Source organism: Lampetra fluviatilis, chromosome 44 (assembly GCF_964198595.1).
Source record: "Lampetra fluviatilis chromosome 44, kcLamFluv1.1, whole genome shotgun sequence".
Lineage (NCBI taxonomy): Eukaryota > Metazoa > Chordata > Hyperoartia > Petromyzontiformes > Petromyzontidae > Lampetra > Lampetra fluviatilis.
The window spans coordinates 3663240-3688387 of NC_136318.1; the positions used below are offsets into that span (position 1 = coordinate 3663240).

General features: G+C 55.6%; 2 protein-coding genes across 3 annotated transcripts; one reads left to right on the top strand and one right to left on the bottom strand.

Moving 5' to 3' along the window:
- Positions 1–1351: 1351 nt before the first annotated feature.
- LOC144947255 (NF-kappa-B essential modulator-like) lies at positions 1352–12985 on the top strand. Of its 2 annotated transcripts, XM_078876477.1 has the most exons (7): positions 1352–1974; positions 5263–5333; positions 6434–6544; positions 7389–7455; positions 7962–8087; positions 8442–8483; positions 9198–12985. In XM_078876477.1, exons 1-7 carry the CDS (start codon positions 1807–1809, stop codon positions 9429–9431), a joined length of 819 nt encoding a protein of 272 aa, XP_078732603.1. In that variant the 5' UTR covers positions 1352–1806; the 3' UTR covers positions 9432–12985. The 2 variants fall into 2 exon arrangements, with proteins under 2 accessions (XP_078732603.1, XP_078732604.1); XM_078876478.1 differs by lacking the exon at positions 8442–8483 and having other exon boundaries at positions 1355–1974.
- On the bottom strand, positions 12532–23364 carry TAFAZZIN (tafazzin, phospholipid-lysophospholipid transacylase). Its single transcript, XM_078876479.1, has 10 exons — positions 21941–23364; positions 20553–20681; positions 19858–19903; positions 19130–19215; positions 18176–18256; positions 17522–17563; positions 16761–16823; positions 16182–16234; positions 15370–15447; positions 12532–14989 (listed from the first exon to the last, which is right to left on the bottom strand). The coding sequence occupies exons 1-10, from the start codon at positions 22050–22052 to the stop codon at positions 14891–14893; spliced, it is 789 nt and encodes a 262-aa protein (XP_078732605.1). The 5' UTR covers positions 22053–23364; the 3' UTR covers positions 12532–14890.
- Between the last annotated feature and the right edge of the window lie 1784 nt (positions 23365–25148).

Genomic DNA, 25148 nt, shown 5'->3' on the forward strand with positions numbered 1-25148 from the left:
AGCTGTCGGGGGGTCTCCGCCCCCGGTACCGTCCCCTTTCTGGAACCTTCCAGGGGACTCTGGAAGAACCCCTCACCTGGGGTCGGAGAACCCGGCCCCTCAACGGTCCGGCTCTCTCTGTCCTTCCCCAGCTCAGGGTGGCACCCCCTATGGGCCTGTGCCCGCAACTGCAGGTAAGTAAATAGCGACGGTGTAAGATGTGCATTTCCGACGCTACACGTGAGTGAGAGGATCGGTCGGTCGGTCAATGAGTTGGCCGGAGGGTGGGTGAATATTTCTCAAGTCAACCTTGGTCCATCAAGACTGAAGAATTGAGTACAAAGGTTCAAACACTATGCTATCAGAGCTCGAAACAAATTAATTCCTGCCACCTGAACAGAGATACCAATGATCGAATTGCCCGGGCAAACCCGGGACAGGTGGCAACAGCGTGTATGAAATCCGAGCTACTGACAACGTGGATAGAAAAAATAAAACACGACCATTCGGGCGCAACACAAGCGTCAGAAACGTCGTGTTCTCTTTAATTCGTTTTTCTACCCACGTGACTTTACCGAAAGAACCAGAGTATGGATTCCTGCAGTCACGAAAGCTTCAAATCAAGAGAGAACTTATACTGGTAGGAACCTCCTGGTTACACCAGCCCACAGGGGATTATTGTGTCCGTCCGTCGTGCAGGGAGGGAGGGGCTGGGAGAGGTGGGGCTGGGAGGGGTGGGGAGGTGGGGCTGGAAGGGGTGGGGAGGTGGGGCTGGGAGGGGTGGTGAGGGGCAGGGCTGGGTGGGGCGGGGCTGGGTGGGGCGGGGCTGGTCACCCCGTGGTGCCCTTATAAAACTCAACGTTTAACCTACTCACGCCGGCTTGTGCCAGCCCTCACAGTCGGGCATATTTGCGAAATACACCACGCCGCCGTTGACCCTGGCCATTGACCGAGCAACCCAACGTTCCTACCAGCTCCCTCCGCAGGACAATGTGTTTGTGTGTGTGTGAATGAGCACACTGGAGAGAAGCACTGTGCACCTTATGAGAGATTACTGTACACCGAGACAAATAGGAACGCGTCGATTGCGAAGCATGCCAGGAAGCTTTGGCCGGGGCACGCCGTGGCTGCTAATAGAATGGCAGCGTCGTGAGAGCTGGCCACGGACCGGGGAGGCCGTCGTCTCCAGCAGTGGATGGGTCACGACTTTTGAAATCTGAAGCTCGCAGAGCAGCCAACAACACCACGTGGGATGGAACTAAGTGTCCTCATGTGGGCGGTCACGTGACTCGCGTGTTCGATTCCGGATCGCTCTCAACTCGAGTGCAAGCGAATCTAAGGTTTAATCGATTCCCCCTGTCAAGGGGGACCGGCGCGCACTTGAATCGATTCGTGTGTTACCGCGCAGTAGGAGTCGATTCCTAACGCGGAAGTGTTCCGTGTGTTTACGGGTCTTGGGGGGCTCCCACGTTCACTTCCTTACCGCCTCTACTGCCCTCAACCTCCTCATCTCCTGCTGCCCTCTTCATCTCCTGCTGCCCTCTTCATCTCCTGCTGCCCTCACCTCTCCATCTCCTGCTGCCCTCTTCATCTCCTGCTGCCCTCAATCTCTTCATCTCCTGCTGCCCTCAATCTCTTCATCTCCTGCTGCCCTCTTCATCTCCTGCTGCCCTCTTCATCTCCTGCTGCCCTCAATCTCTTCATCTCCTGCTGCCCTCTTCATCTCCTGCTGCCCTCACCGCCTCCTCACCGATGTACTTAGTCACCCCTGACCACCTGATCATCTGATTACACATCCACCTCGTCTCTCCTCCTCACCACCTCGTCATGGGAGACGACGAGCAGCAGGGGAATGGTTCGCGAGAGGTCGCGACCCCTCGGCCCGGCGCCGCGGGCCCCACGACCGTCGGGACGCCGCCTCGGGTCGACGCGGGCGACGACGCGGAGCTGCTGCAGCAGATCCGGGAGCTCCTCAAGCTGAGGCCTACTGAGCAGGTGAGGGAGGGGGAGGAGGAGGAGGTGGTGGAGGAGGAGGTGGGGGAGGAGTTGGGGGAGGAGGTGATGGAGGAGGTGGGGGAGGAGGAGGAGGTGAGGGAGGAGGAGGAGGGTTAGACGCTGTAGGGGGACGTGGTGGGTGTTTCTCGAGATGATTTGGTTTGATCAGAATGTCATTGGGACATTGTATACAGGTAGGCCACCCACACAGATTCCTACTTGAAACCTGATTCCCACCACCACCATCACCCGGCTCAAACGAATTATCTCATCAAAACGCTATACCACAGAGCTCATGGCATCTCTGACCAACACCACGTGGCCAGTGAATTGAGACATGTACATCGGGCCCATCAAGATGAACGGATACTCTGACCGTACTATCCGCCAAGCTGTTTCTCCCACCATGCAGAAACAGCCACTTGAAACTCCGATCAAAACTCTCACGTTGCCATGCATAGCAGGCGTGACCAAGAAGATCTCCAAAATTCTAAACAAACATAAGATCCAGGTCCGATTCAGTACGGTGCATAGAATCCGTGATCTAATTCCATCTGTGAAAGATGTCATTCCTGACTACAAACCAGAGGTGTGGACTCGAGTCATGTGACTTGGACTCGAGTCAGACTCGAGTCATGAATTTGATGACTTGCGACTCGACTTGGACTTGCATAACAATGACTTTGTCCCACCTCTGCTACAAACTGAGTTGCAGCTGTGGTGATGTCCTTGGGGGCCGTCCATAAATGACGTCACGCACCTGGGGTGGGGGGGGGTCAGACATTTGTGACGATGTGTGACGAGGGGGGGGGTGAGAAATGTGACGTCACATCAAAATGCGCAACTTTAAATAAATATAGACAACACGTTCTACTTAATTAAATAGACTTTTTTAATAAATGTTTTCTCCAACATCAGAGTGCAGCGCCACATTAAATACGCACTACAATGACAATAGTTTAAAGCGATTTGAAGCATGTTTTGTATATATTTTTTGGGGGGGGGGGGGGGGTAGAGCTTTGTGACGTCATATTTGAGGGGGGTCTGACTTTTTGTGACGCCGTGTGACTAGGGTGGGGGGGGGTCAAAAATCGTTCAAAATCGCGTGACGTCATTTATGGCACCAGGGGTCGACACCTGCCTGGCTTGAGGAAGATGTTTAGCGCGCTGCTGCGTTGGCAGCAGCTCCCAACTCGTCCCGTGTCAACATCGTTGCGGCTCTGAATGGGACGTAGCGGCACTGATTTGTTCACATCGCTTCGTGCGTGGTACGACCCCGGGTTTGCCGTCACTGCCAGCAATCCGTAGCCGCCCTAATCGGGTTCTAGAGAGCAGCAGCAGCAGCAGCGCCTGTTGCTAAAGCAGGCAAACGCACAGCTGTCAACCCCTTGTCAGTGCTGCCTACCTTACTGCAGGCCAATTCAGACCTCATTGATCACCCCGTGCCCTTTACAAATCTCTACGTGCATCCTGCAAAGCCCCATCACAAGGGAGAAACACAAACAGACGATACATTATTTGCCCAAGTATTGAAACGGCCGTACGCCGTATGGACCTGAACTACATTTCCCTGTACAAGAATACGGGGTAAACCGTATGGGTTGACATCTATGCTATATCTAGCTATCTCTATGGGTCTCTGTGGGTCTCTGTGGGTCTCTATGGGTCTCTGTGGGTCTCTATGTTTCTCTGTGGGTCTCTATGTATCGCTGTGGGTCTCTATGGATCTCTATGGGTCTCTGTCTATAATACTACCTGTCAACCCCTTATCAGTGCTGCCTACCTTATTGCAGACCAATTCAGACAACGCTCATGCAAAGTCCCGTCGCAAGGGAGAAACACAAACAAACCGACAAAGACATTTTTGAAACGACTGCACGCCGTATGGACCTGCAAACTCCGTTTCCCTGCACGAGAATGCGCCCCGAGACGCCCGGGTTCACGGATCTGCAAATCGCCACCGTGGCGCTGACGGTAGCGGCGTGCTCCACGGTCTGTGCCCACGCGCCGTTTCGTGCCGAAGAATGTGAGACCTTTCACCCTCGGTGCAAAAGAGGTCCCCTGTATGATGTGTGTGTTGGGGTGTGTGTGTGTTGGGGTGTGATGGTGTGTGTTGTGGTGTGTTGGAGTGTGTAGGGGTGTGTATGATGTGTGTTGGGGTGTGTGTTGGGGAGTGTGGGGTGTGTGTGGGGTGTGTATGGTGTGTGTTGTGGTGTGTGATGGTGTGTGTTGGTGTGTATGATGTGTGTTGGGGTGTGTATGGTGTGTGTTGTGGTGTGTGTTGGGGTGTGTATGGTGTGTGTTGGGGTGTGTGATGGTGTGTGTGGTGTGTGATGGTGTGTGTTGGGGTGTGTGGTGTGTGTGTTGGGGTGTGTGGTGCGTGAAGGTGTGTGTTGGGGTGTGTATGGTGTGTGATGGGGTGTGTGATGTGTGTTGGGGTGTGTGTCAGTATGTATATAGAATATACGACGTGTGTGTGCGTGTGCGTTAGTATGGTATGTGTGTGTACAGGGTGCTTCAGAGCCCGGAGGCCCATTTATTGTGGTGTTGTTGCAAATTCTTCGAAGTGTTCACATTTTTTGAAGGACCCTGTATTGTGAGTTATTTTGTGTGGTGTGTGTGTAGTTTGTATGGTGTGTGTGTATGACGTGTGGTGTGTGTGTGTAGTTTGTATGGTGTGTTAGTGTGGTGTGCATGTATGACGTGGATTTGTGTGGTGTGTATGTAGTTTGTATGGGGTGTGTGTAGTTTGTATGGTGTGTATGTATGGCGTGTGTTAGTGTGGTGTGTATGTCGTTTGTATGATGGGTGTAGTTTGTATGGTGTGTGTGTAGTTTGTATGGTGTGTGTGTAGTTTGTATGGTGTGTATGTAGTTTGTATGACGTGTGTTAGTGTGGTGTGTATGGTGTGTATGGTGTGTATGGTGTGTGTGTGTATATGTGTGGAGCGTTAGTGTGCCAATCCGAATTCGATTCCTGCTCACGGCCCACATCAGTGACGATTATCTGAACCGGTCCTGGGCCTCCCCTAGGTGGACTCGGCCTCAAATGAGTACCTGGTGCGATGCGATGTTTGGTATGTTGGCAGTTATTCCGAATATCTGATTTGCTCCTGGGGCTCCCGTAGGTCGACCCAGCCTTAAAACATCGGCACTCGGGAGACAAATTCGATCGCGCGTGGTGCTGGCCACCCCGTGCGCCACGCCGGCCTTGCCCCCCGAATTCTGCTAAAGGCAACGCGGGGGATCTTTGTTTCTGTGTGCCCGTGCGGTTCGGCCCCTCGTGCAGGAGGATGAGCTCAAGGCGTGCAAGACCAAGCTGGCGGCGGCGCAGAGCAACGCGGATCGGCTGGATGAGCGGTGAGTGCCTTGCAGAGCTCGCAACCGGGTACCCGATACCCGTACCTTACCCGATACCCGGCTACCCGTACCCGGCCGGGTACGGGTACCTGTTTGCGACCCTGGTGCGGCCGGGTACGGGTAGGCCGTGAGTCACTGGTGAGTCACCGTTTGTCACTCATTTCCCAACGTCTTGTCTCTTCTCACAATTCAAGTTCCTAGAATCAACCCACCCGCACCTGCAACATGGCTTCATCCCAGAGGTCGCAATCGGGTACCCGTACCCTACCCGATAACCGGCCGGGTACGGGTAGCCGGGTATCGGGTAGGGTACGGGTACCCGTTTGCGACCCTGGTGCGGCCGGGTACGGGTAAGGAATCAAAACCCGTTTGCGACCTCTGGTGCCTCGCGCAGCGGGGGCGGTCGCAGTGGTGCCGCGGTAGGCGGGTTCCTCATATCGCAGTCGTAGTTTCTCGGCCTCGTTGATTACAGCCGGTGGAATTCTGGCCGAGCGTTGGCGCCATATTCGCAGTCCTGGCTCGGCTCGGGCTCGGCTCCCGCGAATTCTGATAGCGCGGTTGCGACAGTGCGCAGAGATGGCTCGCCTGAGTCAAGCCGCGACTGAGCGTGCGGCCCTCTGAGGGTTTCGTGTCGTCATTCTCTCGCTCTGGTCACCGGGAGTGGTCTCACTGAGCCAGGCGTCCTTCGTGATACGAGGTCAGACGGTCGGTGAACTCGGCAGATCTTTATCTAAAGACACAGCCGGTCGCCCTGTTTGGCCTTCCTCCGTGCATTGCAGTCTCTTAATACCACTATTAAATTATCTTGAGTCTGCATCTTCATTCGGGCAGCGGGGATTCCGTGTCGTCACTGTCGCTCGCGCTTAGTCGCAGGTGGGCCAGCAGTCACAGTCGCCGTCACACTCGACATTCGTGCCCTAGGTGGACTCGGCCTTAAATGCGTGTACCTAGTATCGTGTGTAAACATCGGCACTAGGGAGACGAAGGCAGTTGCGCTGTAGCGCCGGTCTTCATAGGTGTCCGCTCGCAGCGCTTGCCCCAGCAGCCCCTTTGACGACACCGGGGGGTCGGGGGGGGGATCTTTGTCTTCATGTGCTTAGAGCGAAGTTGCTGGAGAGGAAGTTCCAGGAGGAGCGGAGGAGGCACGAGGCGGAGGAGCAGGCCATGACGATGGAGATCAACAAGCTCCGCACGGCGAGCGTCGCCGACAAGTGAGCCCGGCGGCAACCGCTCCGGAGCGTTCCTTGTGCTGAACCAATTCTGCCGAAAACATTGAAACATTGACTCCCACAAGGCCGTGGGGGGCCGGTGGGATGCCCTCTGATGACACTTTTTCAGGAGGGCCCTGCCAGGTTTTCACAGGAGGAGGCGATGCTCGCCGTGTGTATTCCAATCGAGTAAATTTTGCAGTGTAATTTTTGAAGGACTCTAGCCGCCCCGATGCCACGCATATAAAGGATTTATAGTGAAAAACTTTGTTTTTACGGGTTAATTTTTTATGGTCGATACCCCCACGGCGCTATGTGGAGAGACGGCTATGGGAGGGAGCCGTGTTGTCTGCTCGTTTAGGTACGGAGCAGTTTGGATATCGATTCAAAGGAGTGGATGAAGATGGTGCTGGATGTGCGTAGGGACAGCCCATTTCCCACTCCCTCCACCCCACCGGCCTCCAACCCCCTACCCCCCCCCTCCCCAGTAGCCATGACAATGGCAGCACTGTTCTCAGCACGTCACGGACGACGTTCGGAAACTTAACGAAAGGGAGCTCCTAATCTACCGCGTTTCCACTGCCCGAGGATTAGCTTCTCACGTTTTTACAAATTCACGTTTTCGGTGACCACCGTGATCTCCGAGCGGTGGCAGATCCAACGGGTGGGGGCGTGGTGTTGACGATGGCCCCGCCCCCCCACCGCCCCTCCCGAATGTCGGTGTTTTGCTTGTGTGTTTTGTTCTATTTAAAAAGCCTGACGCCAAGTTTCGCCTGCATTCGAGCCAGAATCGCCGCCTCGATCGTCGTCGATGCAATGCTCACATCGAGTTTCTCGCACCGTGCAGGAAGAAAATCCAAGAGATTGAGGCGGCCTACAAGAGGAAAATGGAAGCCAAGCCTGAAGGCTCCCAGGTGAGTGGGGGGGGGGGTTTGGGGTGGAAGGGAAGGCAAAGCTTTGGAGCAGATTGCCCAGAAATATTATCAATGCAGCCACAATTAATACATTTACGCTTGAGATAAAGACAAATTATTCCCAGGTAGCCCGGCCTCAAATGGTAAAGGCACAGCCCTGCAATTGTTCACGCCACACTTCCGGCAGAAGTGCCACCCCGCTCCCGAGGGTATTTGGCCTACTCTTCCATGCTTTCCAGGCGTCTTGGAGGATGTGGGAGAAGGCACACTTGACCCCCGCTTCACGCCACGTCGAAGCGGTAGGCCCCTAGGCCGGGGGCCGTATGAGACGGGAGGTTGCGGGGCACATCCGCCCCACAGGCCAAAGGCTCCCCACAGCCGGCGTAGTTGGTGGTGCCAGTGTCGGTCGCGAGTGGTGGCCAGCGCGCAGTCTCTACCGGGAGAACGTCCTGCACCGGCGTTGATACCCACGCGGTCCCCCCCCTGCCCCCTCCCCTCCTCCACAGTACGAGGAGGAGCTGAAGGACGCCGAGCAGGCCCTGGTGGCCAAGCAGGAGCACATCGACAAGCTGAAGGAGGAGTTGGAGACCCAGCACTCGAAGGTGCAAAATGTCGTCGCCCTGCGTGAAAAGGTACAAGTTCCAACATCCCCCCGTAGGCCCCACCATCGCCACCCCCACGGGCCCGGCCATCACCTCCCCCACGGGGCCCCAGCAGTCACCTCCCAATTTTGTGTGCGTGGACGTGTGCGAGTGAGTGTGTGTGGAGAGCGGCGGCACAGTGGCTAGCGCACTGCGACACAAACTTGGCGAGACCCGAATTTGATTCCCGCCCACGGCAAATATCAGTCTGCGTGGAGCCCGTGTGAGTGTTTAGGCCACCACAGCTTGATCTGTGTGTGTGTGCATGCGTGTGCATTACGCTAATATAAATAGAACTTGTGTTGATATTGTGTGTATGTTGAACTTCTTTTGCACCGGACATAGGCAACTGCGCTAATTGGAGGTGCGGAATGTTACAACCATCACGTAAGAAAACATCTCGGAGTGCAGCTCTTTAGCCACGGAGAGCCCCTAAATATACCAATTTTTCTGCTCGTTTTCCAAAGAAAGCCTCGCTGAGTCTCATGACGCTTTTTCAGGACACAGTATTTGTGTTTTTTCTAATTGTCGTATTCAGAGCGATTTTTTTAAATCCGTTATATTAAGTTCGCTTGCTTGCTTAGGACCGTGCAAATCTTTCGGTCGTTTTTTAACCCACTTCCCGTGATCCAATCGAGCTGACATTTTCCACACAGACTCGTTGTGCGTGACAATTAATGTTCGTGAAATTTTTTTTCTCCAAAATTTTACACTTTTTAGGACAAAAATATTATATTTAATTACCAATTGCTTAATGGTGCAATGCAATCATCTGACCCATAGGTGGCAGCCATCTCAAGCCAGAGGACGAGAGGACTCTAGCCGCCACGCATATAAAGGATTTAGAGTGAAAAACTTAGTTTTTACGGGTTATACTTATACAACTTGCCAAATGTGTACCACGACGCCAACACACATTTGCCTAATTTTCTTCGAATGACGTCACAGATAATAATCATAACCATTGCCGGATTGGAACCACGAACCCCTGCAACAAGCGACGAACGCGTTGCTCCTCCCGTCCCACGTCACCGCCCCCCCCCCGCCCCCCGTGGGCATCTCCCCCCTGCCCACCCCACCCGCGTCCTCGCTCTGCTGCAGGTGCACGAGCTGCAGGAGGACCTGAACGCGCACGAGCGGGCCCTGGCCGCGAAGGATCAGGAGAATCGGCAGCTGCTGTCGCAGCTGGAGTTGGCACGCGCCGAGATCGAGCGTCTCAAGAATTTATTGCCTTCGATTCCCGTGCCCAGCACGCAGTACCAGTGCCCCGTCTGCAACTACTGCGCGCCGGACTACGACACCATCTTGATCCACGTGCAGAACTGCATCACATGAGCGCCTCATGCCCAGTGGTGGTGGTGGTGGCGGCAGCAGCCGTAGTGGAAGTATTTTGACCCCAACTCACAGCAATTTGGAACCCGGTGGATCCAGAATACGATGCCTTGTTTTTTGACCCCGGGTTTGATTTATGTTTTTGGTAATGTGACTCCCACACTGCGGGGAAATAATACCCTTCCGCTTCCTGGGGGTTGGTGATACTTTATAGGATTTGGACGCCAAGGGGTGCAAATACTATTAGTTAGTGTCAGGGTCAGAATTACGGTGAGAGTTCTAGCCGGTCCCCCAGCTCGCCCCCTCCCCTGGAATCTGAATTAGGCTGTGGGGTTAAACTACCACAGGGGGTAGAGTTCAAATAATATATCAAAATCTGACCCAGGGTCAGAAGTCCATGGGGATCGAAGTACTATCTCCCACCGGGCTGCCAGTCATGGCGCGCGCATGTGTACGTGTGTGTGCGTGTGTACGTGTGTGTGCGTGTGTGCGCGTGTGTGTGTGCGTGCATGTGCGTGCATGTGCGTGCGTGTGTGTGCGTGCGTGTGCGTGCGTGTGCGTGCGTGTGCGTGTGTGCGCGTGTGTGTGCGTGTCCGTGCCGTTTTGTACGCCGGTCGGCACGGGTTGCTGCTCGTGTGCATAACTCGCCATCACCGCCACCGCAGCCTCCATTGCCGCCAGGCGTTGCGGCGGAGTGCTTGGCGGGGTTTGAGGTCGTCGTGTGATTTGCGTCGCCCACTCGTTGCTTCAGATGAATAGTTACGCATTTGTTTTACGCGTCCCAATCGTTCGCGCTCTCGATTCGCACAAGTGACTTTGGCAGCGTTGCGTTGAAGCTCGTAGGGGTGGTGAACGTGATTGTTTCAAGTGAGAGGGAATGGTTTAAAAAAATAAAGAATGTTTTAATGGGGCAATAGAATCAAACTAAACGAACGGCCGTTCAACGAAGTGGCTTATCGCGTGAAATTTTACAGCAGGCGAATACTCTAAACGCTTGTTTCTAAATGTGAAGGGGGAAATCCGGAAGATGAGAAAAATCCACGTGACCACAGGGAGAACATGCAAACTGACGAGGTGCAAACCACAAATGAGTGTCGCCGTTCAAATGAGATGGGAGTAGGACAGCCAAAACAAGATGACCAAGACCAGCCGGTTGAGATGGTACGAGAGAATCCGGCCTCGATTCGGAGTCGCTGGGTGGAGGGGATGGTGGTGTGATCGGTACACGCCGAGTCTGCACTGTGGTGCGTGTGGTAGACGAAACCCGCCGCCGCCGCGTGCACGTACCGCACTCTACGCCCGTAACGTGCGACTCGGTGCGGGGTGGGAGCGGCTTCACTGACTTCACCTGAGCTCCGTTTTAGTTCCGTCCGATCGCGTGGCCCAAACCCGAACCACCCGGTACGCGCCGGGTCTCAACCGATCTCGGAAAGCCAATCAAGGGTAGAACCTGGCTAATGCTTGGAAGGGCGACGGCCGCGTGCAAACAGGCGGTCAAAGGTCGCTGCGGGGCAGTGCGCCAAAGCCCGTTGTTGCGCAGTACAGGCGTGCCTCGCGACCAATTTGTTCGCAAAACGGGCAAAAACTTTGCTTAGCGAGTGGAGACGGACCGATCTAATGCAGGGAGCGCACTGCGGCCCACAGCTGTTTACCAGCTGCGTGCTGTGTGCCCGCGTGATTCGTCACATGCAGGAGGAGGCCTCGTGGTGGCACGGGTGGGTGGGTGGGTGGGCGGCGCTAATTGCAGACGATCAGGACAGGAAGTCGCGCTCCATCTCGCATTGTGGCTCTGAACCCAGCAAACGTGGTTCGATTCCAAGCCACGGCCGAGTGATATTTTAACCAGCGGTCCTGCATGGCCTCTGCTGCTACTCCCCTCCACCCACGAACATTTACCCTTCAAACAACATGCCAGGGGCACCTGCAAGCACTGTGGTTCCTCGTGTGGCATGGGTTACATTTGATGTTTGATTCTTCCATTTCAAAATTTTTTTTGTATTTCTCATGTAAAAAAAAAAGGTTATTATTACATCGGGAGTCAATTGGAAAACGACGATCGTTTAACGAGTTTTCGCTTTCCAAGCAATTTTCGCGCAATGTATCTCGCTCAGAGCCCTCCCTTCACGGAGCCCGCACTGCCACGTGTGGTCGAACAACTGCCATTCGCTACTAAGTGGCGATGACGTTACCACGGCGCTTGTGCCAGGCTATGTGCACGTTAAGGCCACGTGAAGTGTCGGAACGCCCGCTGGCAGGTCACGGGGCAGACCCATGTGCCATGTGGTCAAACGGCCCCCCAACGACCTGCGCGGGGTGGCCTTCATCCAGCAGCGGGATCGATGAGCGGGGCCGTGCACGTACGTGTACACGGCGGTGGTACACGTACGTGTACACGGTGGTGGTGCTTTAACACACGGTGTGACGTCTTCTCGGCAGTGGGACTGTGCAATCTATTCTCGGTGGGGGTGACTCTACGTGCTGTCGGTGTTGTGTGTAATCATTAAATGCTATAACGGTTCGCTGTGGGTGTCATAAGCCAGGGCTCTCCAGGGGAGAGGTCACGTGACCTGCTATAATGCAAATTAAGTGAATCCTGCTAGACGAGAATATGGCGACCACGAGTTGGGGGTTACCGACTGGCATTGTGTCGGCGCTAGAGCGGCCGACTTCTTGCGGCAGCCTTGAACCGGCAGACTTCTTCTCGTAGCGGGGGTTTAGGGTTGCGCAATGCCTTGTCACGGTGCGACTGTTAAAAATACATTTCGCACCGTCACCGACTGTGGACAAGGGACAAGTTTGAAAGGCCTCGAGTAGTCTTTTGATGTCACCTTCCAGCGCCTGTTTAACACGGGTGACGGTTTGCACTGCGCTCTGCAAAATTATTTTATTCGGTTTTTGCGTCTAAAAACATCTTCGTGGGGATTTGCTCCCCAATTTTATTTCCCATTTCGCCATCGGCATGCGTTCAGATCGCCCGCAGAGCAATGCGACCCACTGTCTTAAGAGAACGTCCCGTGGAAGTGGATCTCGCAGAGCTCCATCTGAAATCTGTGGTGTCTTCAGTACCGGGTATTGGAGGAAAACGACAATGAAAGGGGCCAGGTGTGCGCTTCCAAAAACACGACGTGCGCCTTCGTCGTCAAACTTTATTTCGCATTATTTTACAGAATAATCCCCAGGTTACAGTCGGGTGTAGGGTGCGGTTATCCCCGCAGCGAACCCACAAGTGGTAGGTCAGTGCCCGTCGGGCGACCTTGTGGGTCCATCCCGAGGGCCGCGGGTCCAAGGGGGCGCTGTCGAGCGAGTCACCCCGGCTCTGGTGCCTCGGGTGTCAAAGGAACAGAACCCGGGCGGACACAGCAGCTGGTGGTACTCGGACGCCTTCTAGGCAGCAGCAGCAGCGACTTGGCAGCAATAACGCCCCTTTTCCACTGGTGCATCCGAGCCAAGCCAGCGCAGGGCCCCTGACAGTACATGTGTTTTTTTTCCCCGAGCCAAGCCAGAACCAAACCGTGCTATGCTGGCCTTGCAAGAAAACCCGTGAATCTGGCTCGGGGGGGCCGAGCAGGGCCAAGGGGCTGGGTGAACCACTTTTGTGCCGTTGCATCGCTACACCCGAACATGTGACGTTGACATCACGCACCGCGTTGCCAAGTCGGTGGCACGGTTCGGCTTCTAAAGTGGGGGAAAACCTGGTGCCTCCTGAGTGGGGCTGGCTCGGCACGGCCCTTGGCACTGCTCGGTTGTGCAGTGGGGGAAAAACGAGGTATATACACAGCGGACAGCAGCTATGCCCAGGTGGTTGTAGGCAACTGTGTGCAGGGAAACGGACGTGCAAACACGTCCCTTGCATTGGAATCCTATTGCAACATTGGATTCCAATACAGGAATCCTATTGCATGATTGGCGATCGCTCGCTCAAGTGAGGCAGTCCCCTCGTTAAGGCAGTCAACTGTTGCTACTCTACACACGCACACACATGCACTATATTGTTCGTGCGGCAATTAGAACGCCGCATGGGAGCCATCGGTTCCATTCCCATATATCGTCGTGCAGGATATAGTGGTTAGCGTGCCGAGTTCGATTCCTGGGAAGCGATATCTGAACCGGTCCTGGGTCCAACCTCCCCCCCCCCCCAACAAGCCGTTTTCACCAACGCAAACAAGCCCCATGCCCGATGATACATTATGGGGTGGGGATGCCTTCAGGAGTAGATTGGCAAAGGTGTGGAAATGTTTAGTTTTTTTAACTCAAGTTTCCACTGTGTGTGTATATATACGTCTGGAACTTGTGAGTCTGGGAAACGGCATGTGATCACACACGGCCCAGGCTCAACAACACAATTCATGGGGCTTGTAGTTGGGCGAATGGCACTCGGCACAATCCTAGAACCCTGCCACCCCCTCGCCCACCACCCACTCCTGCCAAGAACAATCCAAGCGGCAGCACTGGAGCAAGAGGCAACTCTCGAATACGCGGGCAGCGGATCGCGTGTGCTCGCGGAAAAGTCAACGAAAAATTCTGCCCATCGCCGGTTTCGTTCAGAGCTGCCGCTCGCTCGTCGGAGATCGGCGACGCGGTGCCCACGCCAACCCGCAAACGCAACGACGCGCTAAATCGGTTACCGTCAGAAGCCATAAGAACGGAGGACGCGGCACGACACCTTCACCATTTCCCGGCGCGAAACCACGAACGCGGCTCCATAGACGAATGGACGCAAGCTTTGCATTACCAGCGATGTCAAAATCTGGACCAGCCCCTGCTCCTCGGAACTGCATGTAATCAAGAGTTGACCGTTGTGCGAACTCGGGCTCCCACCTGAGGTTTAAAAAATAAAAAAGTGAACATTCCCGAGGAAGAAAAGCGCACAGTCGAAATTAGAGGGGAGGTACGTGTAATTGCAATGTGCCGATTGGTGCGTTACTATTATTGCGCAACTGACAAACACTGGGACTTTTAATGTCCTGGGTCGATTTACCAGGACAGCAGCTGCCGTATTCTTTGGAGTATAAGCTGCACATTTTCTTTCCCTCTTATTTTCAAGCGAGGGTTTGAGGGTGCATCTTATAATGCAGTGGGTGTATAATTAAATTCATAAAACTTCATTCGGTGTGTCTTACTCTGGTAGGTGTGTATATATGTGACCAGCTCTATATAACTTCTTTTTGCGTACGTGTGTCCTGCTTTTAGGAGCGTCTCAATCCAGGTAATACGATGCCTCAAATAAGAACACGGTCCTGGAAAAACCAGGAACTGGTGGCAACTACATGTACCACCCGTGCGTACAGCCGATACGAAGGCAGCCGAGTATTAAGTGCCAGGTGAGGGCATTCATTTCCGCCGTCGTACTCGTGCGGTAGTGGAAACTTCTTCGGAGAGTTTAGGGGGCGGCTGACCGCTGGTGTGTCGTGAGGTCACGGTGGTGGTACCAGCGACCCTCGCTTAGGCCCAGGGCAGCGCCGTTAGCCGGTGCTGAGCGCGCTGTGCAGGGCCTCGGCCTTGTCTTGGAGGGCGCGTAGCTCCCGTTCCACCGCGTCCGTCAGCGCCTTGCGCACCTCCACCTGTGAACACGCATTATCAACGGCAGCAGCAGGAGGCATGCACAATCCACTGCTAGCTGAAGGCTACCCCAAGCCATCACCCTTTCTGATCAGCACAATAATTTGTTATCGATGGAGCGTCTTATATTTACGCCGGAGCGTCTTATATTTACGCCGGGGCGTCTCGAAGCGATTTACACCCGGCACGTGGCTTTCATTTCATCTCAACACATTTCAATGGGCACCTCCAGTGGCACCCAGCTGTACCTGTGCGGCACATGGGCATTCGTCTGCCAGGAGGGGGCGGTGACTGCTACGTGAACAGGAAACGACCAGGATGACTCATTCGCAAGCACGTCACCGATGTGCCAAAAGCCTCCGTTTTTCCGCGCCTCACTCACCGTGCTGTGGTTTTCGTGGCGCAGAGTCTCGTGGAGGTTTCTCAAAGTGAAGGGTTTGCCGACGACAACCGTGACCCGCTGTGACGACAGTGATCGGGCGAGACACACAGGCACACAGCGCCACCACGGCATGCACAACGAGTCACCAGTTAGCATGTATTCCTCACGGCTCGCGGTTCCAACATCGCAACAATTATTCACAGACTGTTCGTTTTAGGTTCATGGAGTGGAACACAACAGATGAGAAAAAAACATGAGAATACAAATGAGATGGAATAAATTACACAATAGATATAACACACAAAGGTGTTTCTCACAAACAGGGCACACGGCCGCCATGCCTCTTGTGTGCATGTCATGTGATCACCACATGTCTTGTACAATGCTATTGGCCTTGTCTGGACCACCGACTTAAAATATCTGAAGGTGTGGCCATAATTATTGTTTTGACAAATACAAGCAAGACGGGACACACACCGGAAGGACAAAATGAGCCCCGCGGAATGTACGAGAACGTACGAGACCAAGCGAATGATGGAGCATACGGGGAGACGCTGCAAATGAGGGAGGTGAAATGAAATTATTCTTAAATGGATTGGTGACCGAATGGTAGCGATGATCCACCGATGCTCAACTCGAGCCAGCAGGAAGTCACGTGCCGTGACTCGTGACCTTGCTGACAGAGCCTGGGACTGGCTCGATGGATGCGCGGCTGGCAAACGACGAGGGGGAGAGCGAAGGAGGGCGGTAGTGGCAGGGCAGTAGTGGCAGGGCGGTAGTGGCAGGGCGGTAGTGGCAGGGCCGGAACTCACCTGTCCTCGCCGAGGGACGTACGGGGGTTTGTTGGGGAGCACGTCGTTCATTCCTGATCCGGGCGGAGGGGGGGAACAAAACACAACGATGTGTGCAAATGTTTACCGATCCCTGCGAATCCACTGTTGGATGATGCATGACGGGGTGTTATGGTGGAGCATGGCAACGCGTGGCAGGGTATAACTACTGTGTGTAATACTGGTAGGAACCTCCTGGTTACACCAGCCCACAGGGGATTATTGTGTCCGTCTGTCGTGCAGGGAGGGGCTGGGTGGGGAGGGAGGGGCTGGGTGGGGAGGAGCTGGGTGGGGAGGCGCTGGGTGGGGAGGGTGGGGTTGGGTGGGGGGTGTGTGGGGAGGGGCTGGGTGGGGAGGGGAGGGGCTGGTCACCCAGTGGTGCCCTTATAAAACTCAACGTTTCACCTACTCACGCCGGCTTGTGCCCGCCCTCACAGTCGGGCATATTTGCGGAATACACCACGCCGCCGTTGACCCTGGCCATTGACCGAGCAACCCAACGTTCCTACCAGCTCCCTCCGCAGGAGGAATGTGTTTGTGTGGTGGGAGGGGTGGACTCACCAACGTGCCACAGCGGGAGGATGATGGGACTGAGCCGACATTCCGCTATGAGGCGGCCGATCCCTGCACGATGGTGAACACACCACCACACGCCGTCACACACCACGCTGCACCACACACGCGATCGTCGTTGGCCACACCGGCGAAGGTAACGTGATATGCCAGAATGACTACGGCAATCGTCGCTTGCAACTGTCACCGGCAACAGTTTCTCTGGAAGTTTTTCTGTAAAAAAAATTACTTTTAGTCACCCAAATGTGGACAAATCTCAACTCTGGGATAAAACTTCCAATCAGATCACAGACATCGCAGAGTGGGGTCACGTAACAACCCCAGGTTGTGTGCTCCATAGCCCAATTTCTGTTCATAACACTTCTCGACAAACTAATTTCTTTGGCCAGACTCAACTCCGTCGCTCCAGATCATTGCCGTGCCATGTCACCACCGTCGCTCATAGTAAACGCGGTGTAAATGCGTGGCGTGGTAAATGCGTGGCGTGGTAAATGCGTTGCGTTGTAAATGAGTTGCCGGTGACAGTTTCCGGCAGCGATTGCCCAAAGCGCACGGTGGCCACGAGGGGTGGCGTGACATCGCCGCGCAGTCGAAAAGCACTCGGCACGGCCCTCGGAACCCAAAGCTCGTGTTCTCCACGCCGACGCGAAGAGCCGCCCATTCTGTGCCTCGGTCCTTTACGCGACCGTGAGTTTCGCGGCGCCATCCCAGGCAAAGCGGCGTCGGCGGCAGCAAGAGCGGGCACGTACCCCATTTAATCCGGATCATGTCTTGGCTCATGTTCACCTTGCCTGGGGAGACAAAGGCAATGTTCAGCGGTCGACGCGAATCCTGCGTTCGGTGAACTTAATTGACAATGCGTCTGACGAGGGCGTCCCTCCTCGTCCAACGCCCCTTCTGCTCTCGGTCGCAGCAGCTGTTGCCCACTGGCCCCACTTGTCAAAGTCACACTGACCTCCCGCTGCTCAAACGAGCAGCCAGCGATGGAATTTCCACATTCTTATGGAGTGACAACCACTGTTGAGCAGTACTCGCACACACGCTCGCACACAGAATTTCACGCACAGAAACTCCACGCACACTCTCATACCCGACACATCTCCGATTGGCACTGTCGGCTACGTACGTTGCGAAAGAAGTTCAACATACATGCGTACATAGCCACGCATGCTAACTCCACACTCGAGCGCACTCAATCACTCGCGCTCTGCAAAAACAGGCAGAAAGTACAAACTCCACACACAAAGGCACCCGAGTCAGGCATCAAGCCCAGGCGTTCTTTCTGCAAGGCACAGGCGTCACCACTGCGCCACCACCCTGAACCCTCTCGTCTCCATTCCCCCCCCCCCGCACGCTGTGCTGTGCACCGGCTGGGGACTGCCGTGTGAGGCGAACGTGAGAACCTTCGGGGAAGACGTGGACCCAGTCTCCACGGTTCAGCTTCTCCACGAGGAAGTCCATGCCTTGCTGGTAGACGCCGTCACCTGCAGCCGCGCAGACACAGCACCCAGACACAGCCGCACCACCGTCGCCTCGTCCGTGCGCCCAACGCTCTCCAGGCGAGAAAAAAGGCGCCGATGCATGAGCTCATTCCGTCCGTGTAAAACGGGGGTCGAGATAACTCTCGTCAAGACGGTCCAATATGGACAAAACTTTAGCGTCAAGTCGTGTTGCTGTTAGGGACTCGCCCAGAGAAATCCCGACGCACCGATTAAAGCGTTATTGCCAAACACTAGTGGTGACAAACCAGAGCAAAAATAAACATTCGCAGACGCACTTTGTCCCGACGGCAAAACAGAAAACCCACACGTGATTGGCCACCAACGTTTCTCTTTAACGCTCTCCACCTACGGGTGGAGCAACATTGCATGAGCTCCGTCCAGTCTGGAGTGGAGGGCCGTGATATTGCTAGTAAAGAGTCGCCGTTACGAACAATACTCTGGTATAAGATTGCATTGTTGTTGGGGACTAAACTAAAACTATTCAACAATTTTTATTTTACCAGCTAAGGCCCAACTGAGCTGTATAGCTCTTTTTTCAGAAGAGACCCGGCCACAAATGATAGCTCAACGAAGTGGCTTATCGTCGTGTGGAAATTTAAAGCAGCCCAAATACTCTCAACGCGTAACGTCGATTCTAAACGTGGAGGGAAAAACCAGAGGACCCGGAGAAAAATCCACGCGACCACGAGGAGCACATGCAAACAACAAGCGTCAGGGTCGGGTTCAAAATCACGACCTCCTGTATACCAGGCGAGGTATTTAACGTGCCGCTACCATGGCGTGGAGAAACCCGCCCACGTCGATGAAAGCGTTGCTGCAACGCTCAGTGGTGTGCTGCTGCTGCTGCGGCCTCACCGCGGCACACCGGCACGCATTTCCCCAGGCTAAAGAAGCGCGAGTGCAGCTCCTTGGTGAAGCAGATGTCGGAGGCGGCTGGAGTCCTGGGGGGGAGGGGGGGGGGTGCAGGAGCGTGGCAGCAGTTTGGGGTGAGGAGCGGGGGGGTACCACCGTCACTCGGCTCATTACGATCGAGGCAGAGCAGGGCAGAGCGCACGAGACAAACGGTGCACGCGAGACACGCAGAACCGTACCGATCGACCTCTGATTGTGGGTTAGGCCACGTGGTGATTTTAAGCCAAAATTCTTGTCGTGAACGCTCAACCACCCGACAGGACGGTCACGTTTACAAATGTGTTGTTTATACGTGCGGATGTACTCGTCAAATTCCGACCGATACAGATCTAAGGATTTCCAACGCATGAGGATTTGGGGCATAAACTACGATGTGGTCTCACCCAAAAACAGATATGGATCGTGGAATTGTCTACAAAACCATGTTTTGAAATGAAATGCATCCTCGAATCCAACTGCGATCCCAAATCACGAAAATTCATGGGATCGTCGGAGATTGAATCACTGTGCACCTATTGAGCACCGACTTATTCCTTAAGAGCCATACGTTCTAAAACTAAGCGCAGTCACAATCAATACGATAACCACCGATTGTATCGCGATGGCGATTGTGAAGCTAGGACTGCGAGGTTTGCTGCCTGGTTTGTGGAACTTCCCTGAACGCTACTCACCACCTCATCAGCTTTTGGTTCCACAGCTGCTTGAGTTTCAGGGACCCTGCCATGAGCATGACACACCACACAACATACATGTAACACAACACAAGACGTACGTGCGAGGTGAGGCTCCTTCAAAGATCACTCTTGCGTTGGGGCTCACGGGGTCCTGTCTCTTCCACTGCACAACCGAGCAGCGCCGGCGGGAGGTGCCAGATTGTTTTTCCCCACTGCAAAAAGCCGAGCCGTGGCGCTGACGTCACGCGCAACCAACGCGTCTTTAGCCCTGGCCCTGCTTGGCCCCAAGCCAGATGCAACCAGTTTGCTTCTGGCTCGGCTCAGGAAAGCTAGGGCGCCATGAGGGCCCCACGCTGGCTCGGATCGGAGATGACAGTGGAAAAGGGAGCAAGGCTCCCAGGGAGGCAGGGGGGGCAGCCTCGGCTGATCATAACGGCGTCAAGGCCCACCTGGGGCTGAATATGGGGGCCTAAACAAAAAACTCATCTCTTGTTCCCACGTGTGCCGCTGGGCGTGGCCTGTAGGAGGTTTCCGGCCTTCGGGAGACAGGATGTCGGGGTGTGCTCGCCCTTTGTAATGGGGCCGAGTAATCGAACAAGCAGTCGATTACAAACTCTTTGTCGATGAAACGAGTTCATCGACCCACCTCTGTGCCAGTCTCACCACACAGGTGTCGGGGGGCAGTTGCTCACCCCACAGGTGAGGGTCGTCCATGCACGAGGTGTGGTTGGCGAGCGTGATGAGCGGAGTTCCGGGCGGCCGCTCGGCAAGGGCCTCGTTCAGGGCGGCCGCGTTGTGAACCTCCAGCCGGTTCACCACTCCTGCGGGCAGCGGGAGCCACAATCAGAGGTCGCAACCGGGTACCCGATACCCGTACCCTACCCGATACCCGGCTACCCGTACCCGGCCAGGTACGGGTACCCGTTGCGACCCTGGTGCGGCCGGGTACGGGTAGGCCGTGAGTCACTGGTGAGTAACCGTTTGTCACTCATTTCGGGTAGGGTACGGGTAGGGAACGGGTACCCGTACCCGACCAGGTACGGGTACGGGTACCCGATTGCGATCCTGGTGCGACCGGGTACGGGTACGGAATCAAAACCCGTTTGCGACCTCTGGCCCCAATCAAGGGTCAAGCAAATGCTGTTTGGCCAGGTGAGAACTCCTAGCTAAGTGAGAACTCTCATCTTCTTGGTTCTTTCGGTAAAGTCACGTAGAAGGGAAATAATAAAATAATAAAATATAATAAAATACAATTCTCACGACGTTTCGGCCACAACGCAAGCAGCCGTCCTCAGGTGAAGAACAGGTCTGTCGGAAAGACAGCGTCTGAATGAACACCACCAGGCTTGGCAGCGTATATTTAAACTGGGTTAGAGGAGGAAGGGCGCCTTGACAAAGGAATTTGCATATCAACAGAGGAATTTAGCATATTTATGGTAAATGCAGATATGGGATTAGTCACTACTTGTGGAATGTGTAGGAGGTGGGGGGGTCTCAAAGTCATATTATGCCCGTGCATTATGTAGGATTAAATATACGCTGCCAAGCTTGGTGGTGTTCATTCAGACGCTGTCTTTCCGACAGACCTGTTTGTCACCTGAGGACGGCTGCTTGCGTTGTGGCCGAAACGTCGTGAGAATTGTATTTTATTATGTTTCATTATTATTTTATTATTTCCCTTCTACGTGACTTTACCGAAAGAACCAAGAATATGAATCCCTGCAGTCACGAATGCTTTAAATCGAAAAATGATAATTCTTAGCCCAGTAAGAACTCCTCGCTCAGTGAGAACTCTTAGTCCAGTAAGAACAACAACCACCGCTCCCCGCACAACAACCACCGCTATAACCACCGCCACAACCACCGCCACAACCATCGCTCCCCGCACAACAACCACCGCTACAACCACCGCTCCCCGCACAACAACCACCGCTACAACCACCGCTCCCCGCACAACAACCATCGTTCCCCGCACAACAACAACCACCGTTACAACCATCGTTCCCCGCAGAACAACCGCCACAACCATCGCTCCCCGCACAACAACAACCACCACCACCACAACCCCCGTGTTACTCACGCATCCACAGGCGGCTGTAGGAGCCGACGAGTCCCATCACCACGAGGCTGGCTGCGCGCCACGTGACCCCGGGCTGCCCCCGCGGGAACGGCCACTTCACCTGCAGCGGCATCGCGGCATCACGGGGCCACCACCAAAGGCCACCACCAACCACCACCAAAGGCCACCACCACCGCCACCACCAAACGCCACCACCAACCACCACCTCTAACCCCCTGCCGCTCACGACTCGGCTGATACAGTGACCTCCACGTGAGGTCGTGTCTATGTGATGGTGACAGGTTGTTGTTGTTGTGTTGTTGTTGCTGCTGCTGCGTGTGGTGGTGGTGGTTTACTGTTGTGAGTTTTGTTTGGGTCGAGGTGTAAGCCGTGTGGAGGTGCTCGTGTTGAGAATGTGCAGTTGTAACGAGTTATTGCAAAGGTGGAAGTTATATGCGGGTTTTGTTTAGTTTGATGGCTCGGCCTAAACGCTGCTGTGTCGTTGTGTGTTCGTGTAAGTATTGCTGTTATCTCGTTGTAGCGCGGGTGTAGTGTGTGTTGTATTCGTGAGTAGGAGCGACTTGAGTGTAGGTGATGGTGTAGTGGTTGTTTTGGTTGTTGTGGTCTGTGTGGTTGTTGTAGTCTGTGTGGTTGTAGTCTGAGTGTGGTTGTTGTAGTCTGTGTGTGGTTGTTGTGGTCTGTGTGTGGTTGTTGTAGTCTGAGTGGTGGTTGTTGTAGTCTGTGTGGTTGTAGTCTGAGTGTGGTTGTTGTAGTCTGTGGTTGTAGTCTGAGTGTGGTTGTTGTAGTCTGTGTGGTGGTGGTTGTTGTGGTTGTAGTCTGTGTGGTTGTAGTCTGTGTGGTTGTAATCTGTGTTGTAGTCTGAATGGTTGTAGTCTGTGAGTGGTTGTTGTTGTAGTGGTTGTAGTCTGTGTAGTGGTTGTAGTCTGTGTGGTTGTAGTCTGAATGGTGGTTGTAGTCTGAGTGTGGTTGTTGTAGTCTGTGTGATTGTAGTCTGTGTGGTTGTAGTCTGAATGGTGGTTGTAGTCTGAGTGTGGTTGTTGTAGTCTGTGTGGTTGTAGTCTGAGTGTGGTTGTTGTAGTCTGTGTGGTGGTGGTTGTAGTCTGTGTGGTTGTAGTCTGTGTGGTTGTAATCTGTGTTGTAGTCTGAATGGTTGTAGTCTGTGAGTGGTTGTTGTTGTAGTGGTTGTAGTCTGTGTAGTGGTTGTAGTCTGTGTGTGGTTGTTGTAGTCTGTGTGATTGTAGTCTGTGTGGTTGTAGTCTGAGTGGTGGTTGTAGTCTGTGTGGTTGTTGTAGTGGTTGTAGTCTGAGTGGTTGTTGTAGTAGTTGTAGTCTGTGGTTGTGGTCTGTGTGGTTGTAGTCTGTGTGGTGGTGGTTGTTGTGTCACGTGTCCCCGCGTCTTCGCGACCCCAGCTCTGTGACTTTTGGCCCACACCGAGGAAAGCGCCGCAATGCGCATGCGCAGAACCGTTTCCATAGACGCACATTCGTGTCAGTAAAAGCTCACAATAACATTTTATTTTCAAACTTGCCTATTTGCCTATCATTGCTGTCGTAAATTATAACATTTTAACGATCAATGTATATTTTTAATATCGTATCAAGTGAACGGTAATACATATTCGTGATGTCATCTTCGGTGGTTTTTGTCGGCCATCTTACATGAGGCACGAGCCCGCCAAATCTGAACTCAAAGGCATCGTTCGCGTCGCCGCGTGATGACGTCGCACTGCATTACAATGAGGCGGGGGGGGGATTGGTGTGGGGCGGGTGTGTGGGGAAGGGGGGTGAGACCGGGGGGGGGGGGGGCTGTGAGGCGGGGGGGTGTGAGACGGGGGGGGTGTGAGACGGAGGGGGGGTGTGAGGCGGGGGGGGGGTGTGAGGCGGGGGGGGTGTGAGGCGGGGGGGGGGGTGTGAGGCGGGGGGGGTGTGAGGCGGGGGGGTGTGAGACGGGGGGGTGTCAGACGGAGGGGGGGTGTGAGGCGGGGGGGTGTGAGGCGGGGGGGTGTGAGACGGGAGGGTGTGAGGCGGGGGGGCGGTGTGAGGCGGGGGGGTGTGAGACGGGTGGGGTGTGAGACGGAGGGGGGGTGTGAGACGGGGGGGGGGTGAGACGGGGGGGGGTGTGAGGCGGGGGGGGGTGTGAGGCGGGGGGGGGTGTGAGGCGGGGGGGGGGGTGAGACGGGGGGGGGTGTGAGACGGAGGGGGGGTGTGAGACGGGGGGGGGTGTGAGGCGGGGGGGGGGTGTGAGGCGGGGGGGGTGTGAGACGGGGGGGGGTGAGACGGGGGGGGGTGTGAGGCGGGGGGGGGTGTGAGGCGGGGGGGGGGGTGAGACGGGGGGGTGTGAGACGGAGGGGGGGTGTGAGACGGGGGGGGGGGGGTGAGACGGGGGGGGGTGTGAGGCGGGGGGGGGTGTGAGGCGGGGGGGGGGGTGAGACGGGGGGGGGTGTGAGACGGAGGGGGGGTGTGAGACGGGGGGGGGGTGAGACGGGGGGGGGGGGGTGTGAGGCGGGGGGGGGGTGTGAGGCGGGGGGGTGTGAGACGGGGGGGGTGAGACGGGGGGGGGTGTGAGACGGGGGGGTGTGAGGCGGGGGGGTGTGAGGCGGGGGGGGTGTGAGGCGGGGGGGGGGGTGTGAGACGGCGGGGGGGTGTGTGAGACGGGGGGGGGTGTGTGAGACGGGGGGGGGATGTGAGGCGGGGGGGTGTGAGACGGGGGGGGGTGTGAGGCGGAGGGGGGGTGTGAGGCGGGGGGGGGGTGTGAGGCGGGGGGGTGTGAGGCGGGGGGGTGTGAGACGGGGGGGTATGAGACGGAGGGGGGGTGTGAGGCGGGGGGGGGTGTGAGGCGGGGGGGGGGGTGTGAGGCGGGGGGGGGTGTGAGGCGGGGGGGTGTGAGGCGGGGGGGTGTGAGACGGAGGGGGGGTGTGAGGCGGGGGGGGGGTGTGAGGCGGGGGGGGGTGTGAGGCGGGGGGGGTGTGAGGCGGGGGGGGGGTGTGAGGCGGGGGGGGGTGTGAGGCGGGGGGGTGTGAGGCGGGGGGGTGTGAGGCGGGGGGGTGTGAGACGGAGGGGGGGTGTGAGGCGGGGGGGGGGGTGTGAGGCGGGGGGGTGTGAGGCGGGGGGGTATGAGACGGAGGGGGGGTGTGAGGCGGGGGGGGGGTGTGAGGCGGGGGGGGGTGTGAGGCGGGGGGGTGTGAGGCGGGGGGGTGTGAGACGGAGGG

What these genes read in the sequence shown, in the direction of transcription:
- LOC144947255 (XM_078876477.1), top strand. Translation starts at nt 1,807, where the DNA reads ATGGGAGACGACGAGCAGCAGGGGAATGGTTCGCGAGAGGTCGCGACC. An exon ending in ACGGCGAGCGTCGCCGACAA is followed by an intron (nt 6,545 to 7,388) that starts GTGAGCCCGGCG and finishes CGCACCGTGCAG; the next exon opens with GAAGAAAATCCAAGAGATTG. An exon ending in CGGAATGTTACAACCATCAC is followed by an intron (nt 8,484 to 9,197) that starts GTAAGAAAACAT and finishes GCTCTGCTGCAG; the next exon opens with GTGCACGAGCTGCAGGAGGA.
- TAFAZZIN (XM_078876479.1), bottom strand. Translation starts at nt 22,052, where the DNA reads ATGCCGCTGCAGGTGAAGTGGCCGTTCCCGCGGGGGCAGCCCGGGGTC. An exon ending in AACCAAAAGCTGATGAGGTG is followed by an intron (nt 19,216 to 19,857) that starts GTGAGTAGCGTT and finishes CCTCCCCCCCAG; the next exon opens with GACTCCAGCCGCCTCCGACA. An exon ending in GGTCCACGTCTTCCCCGAAG is followed by an intron (nt 17,564 to 18,175) that starts GTTCTCACGTTC and finishes TTGTCTCCCCAG; the next exon opens with GCAAGGTGAACATGAGCCAA.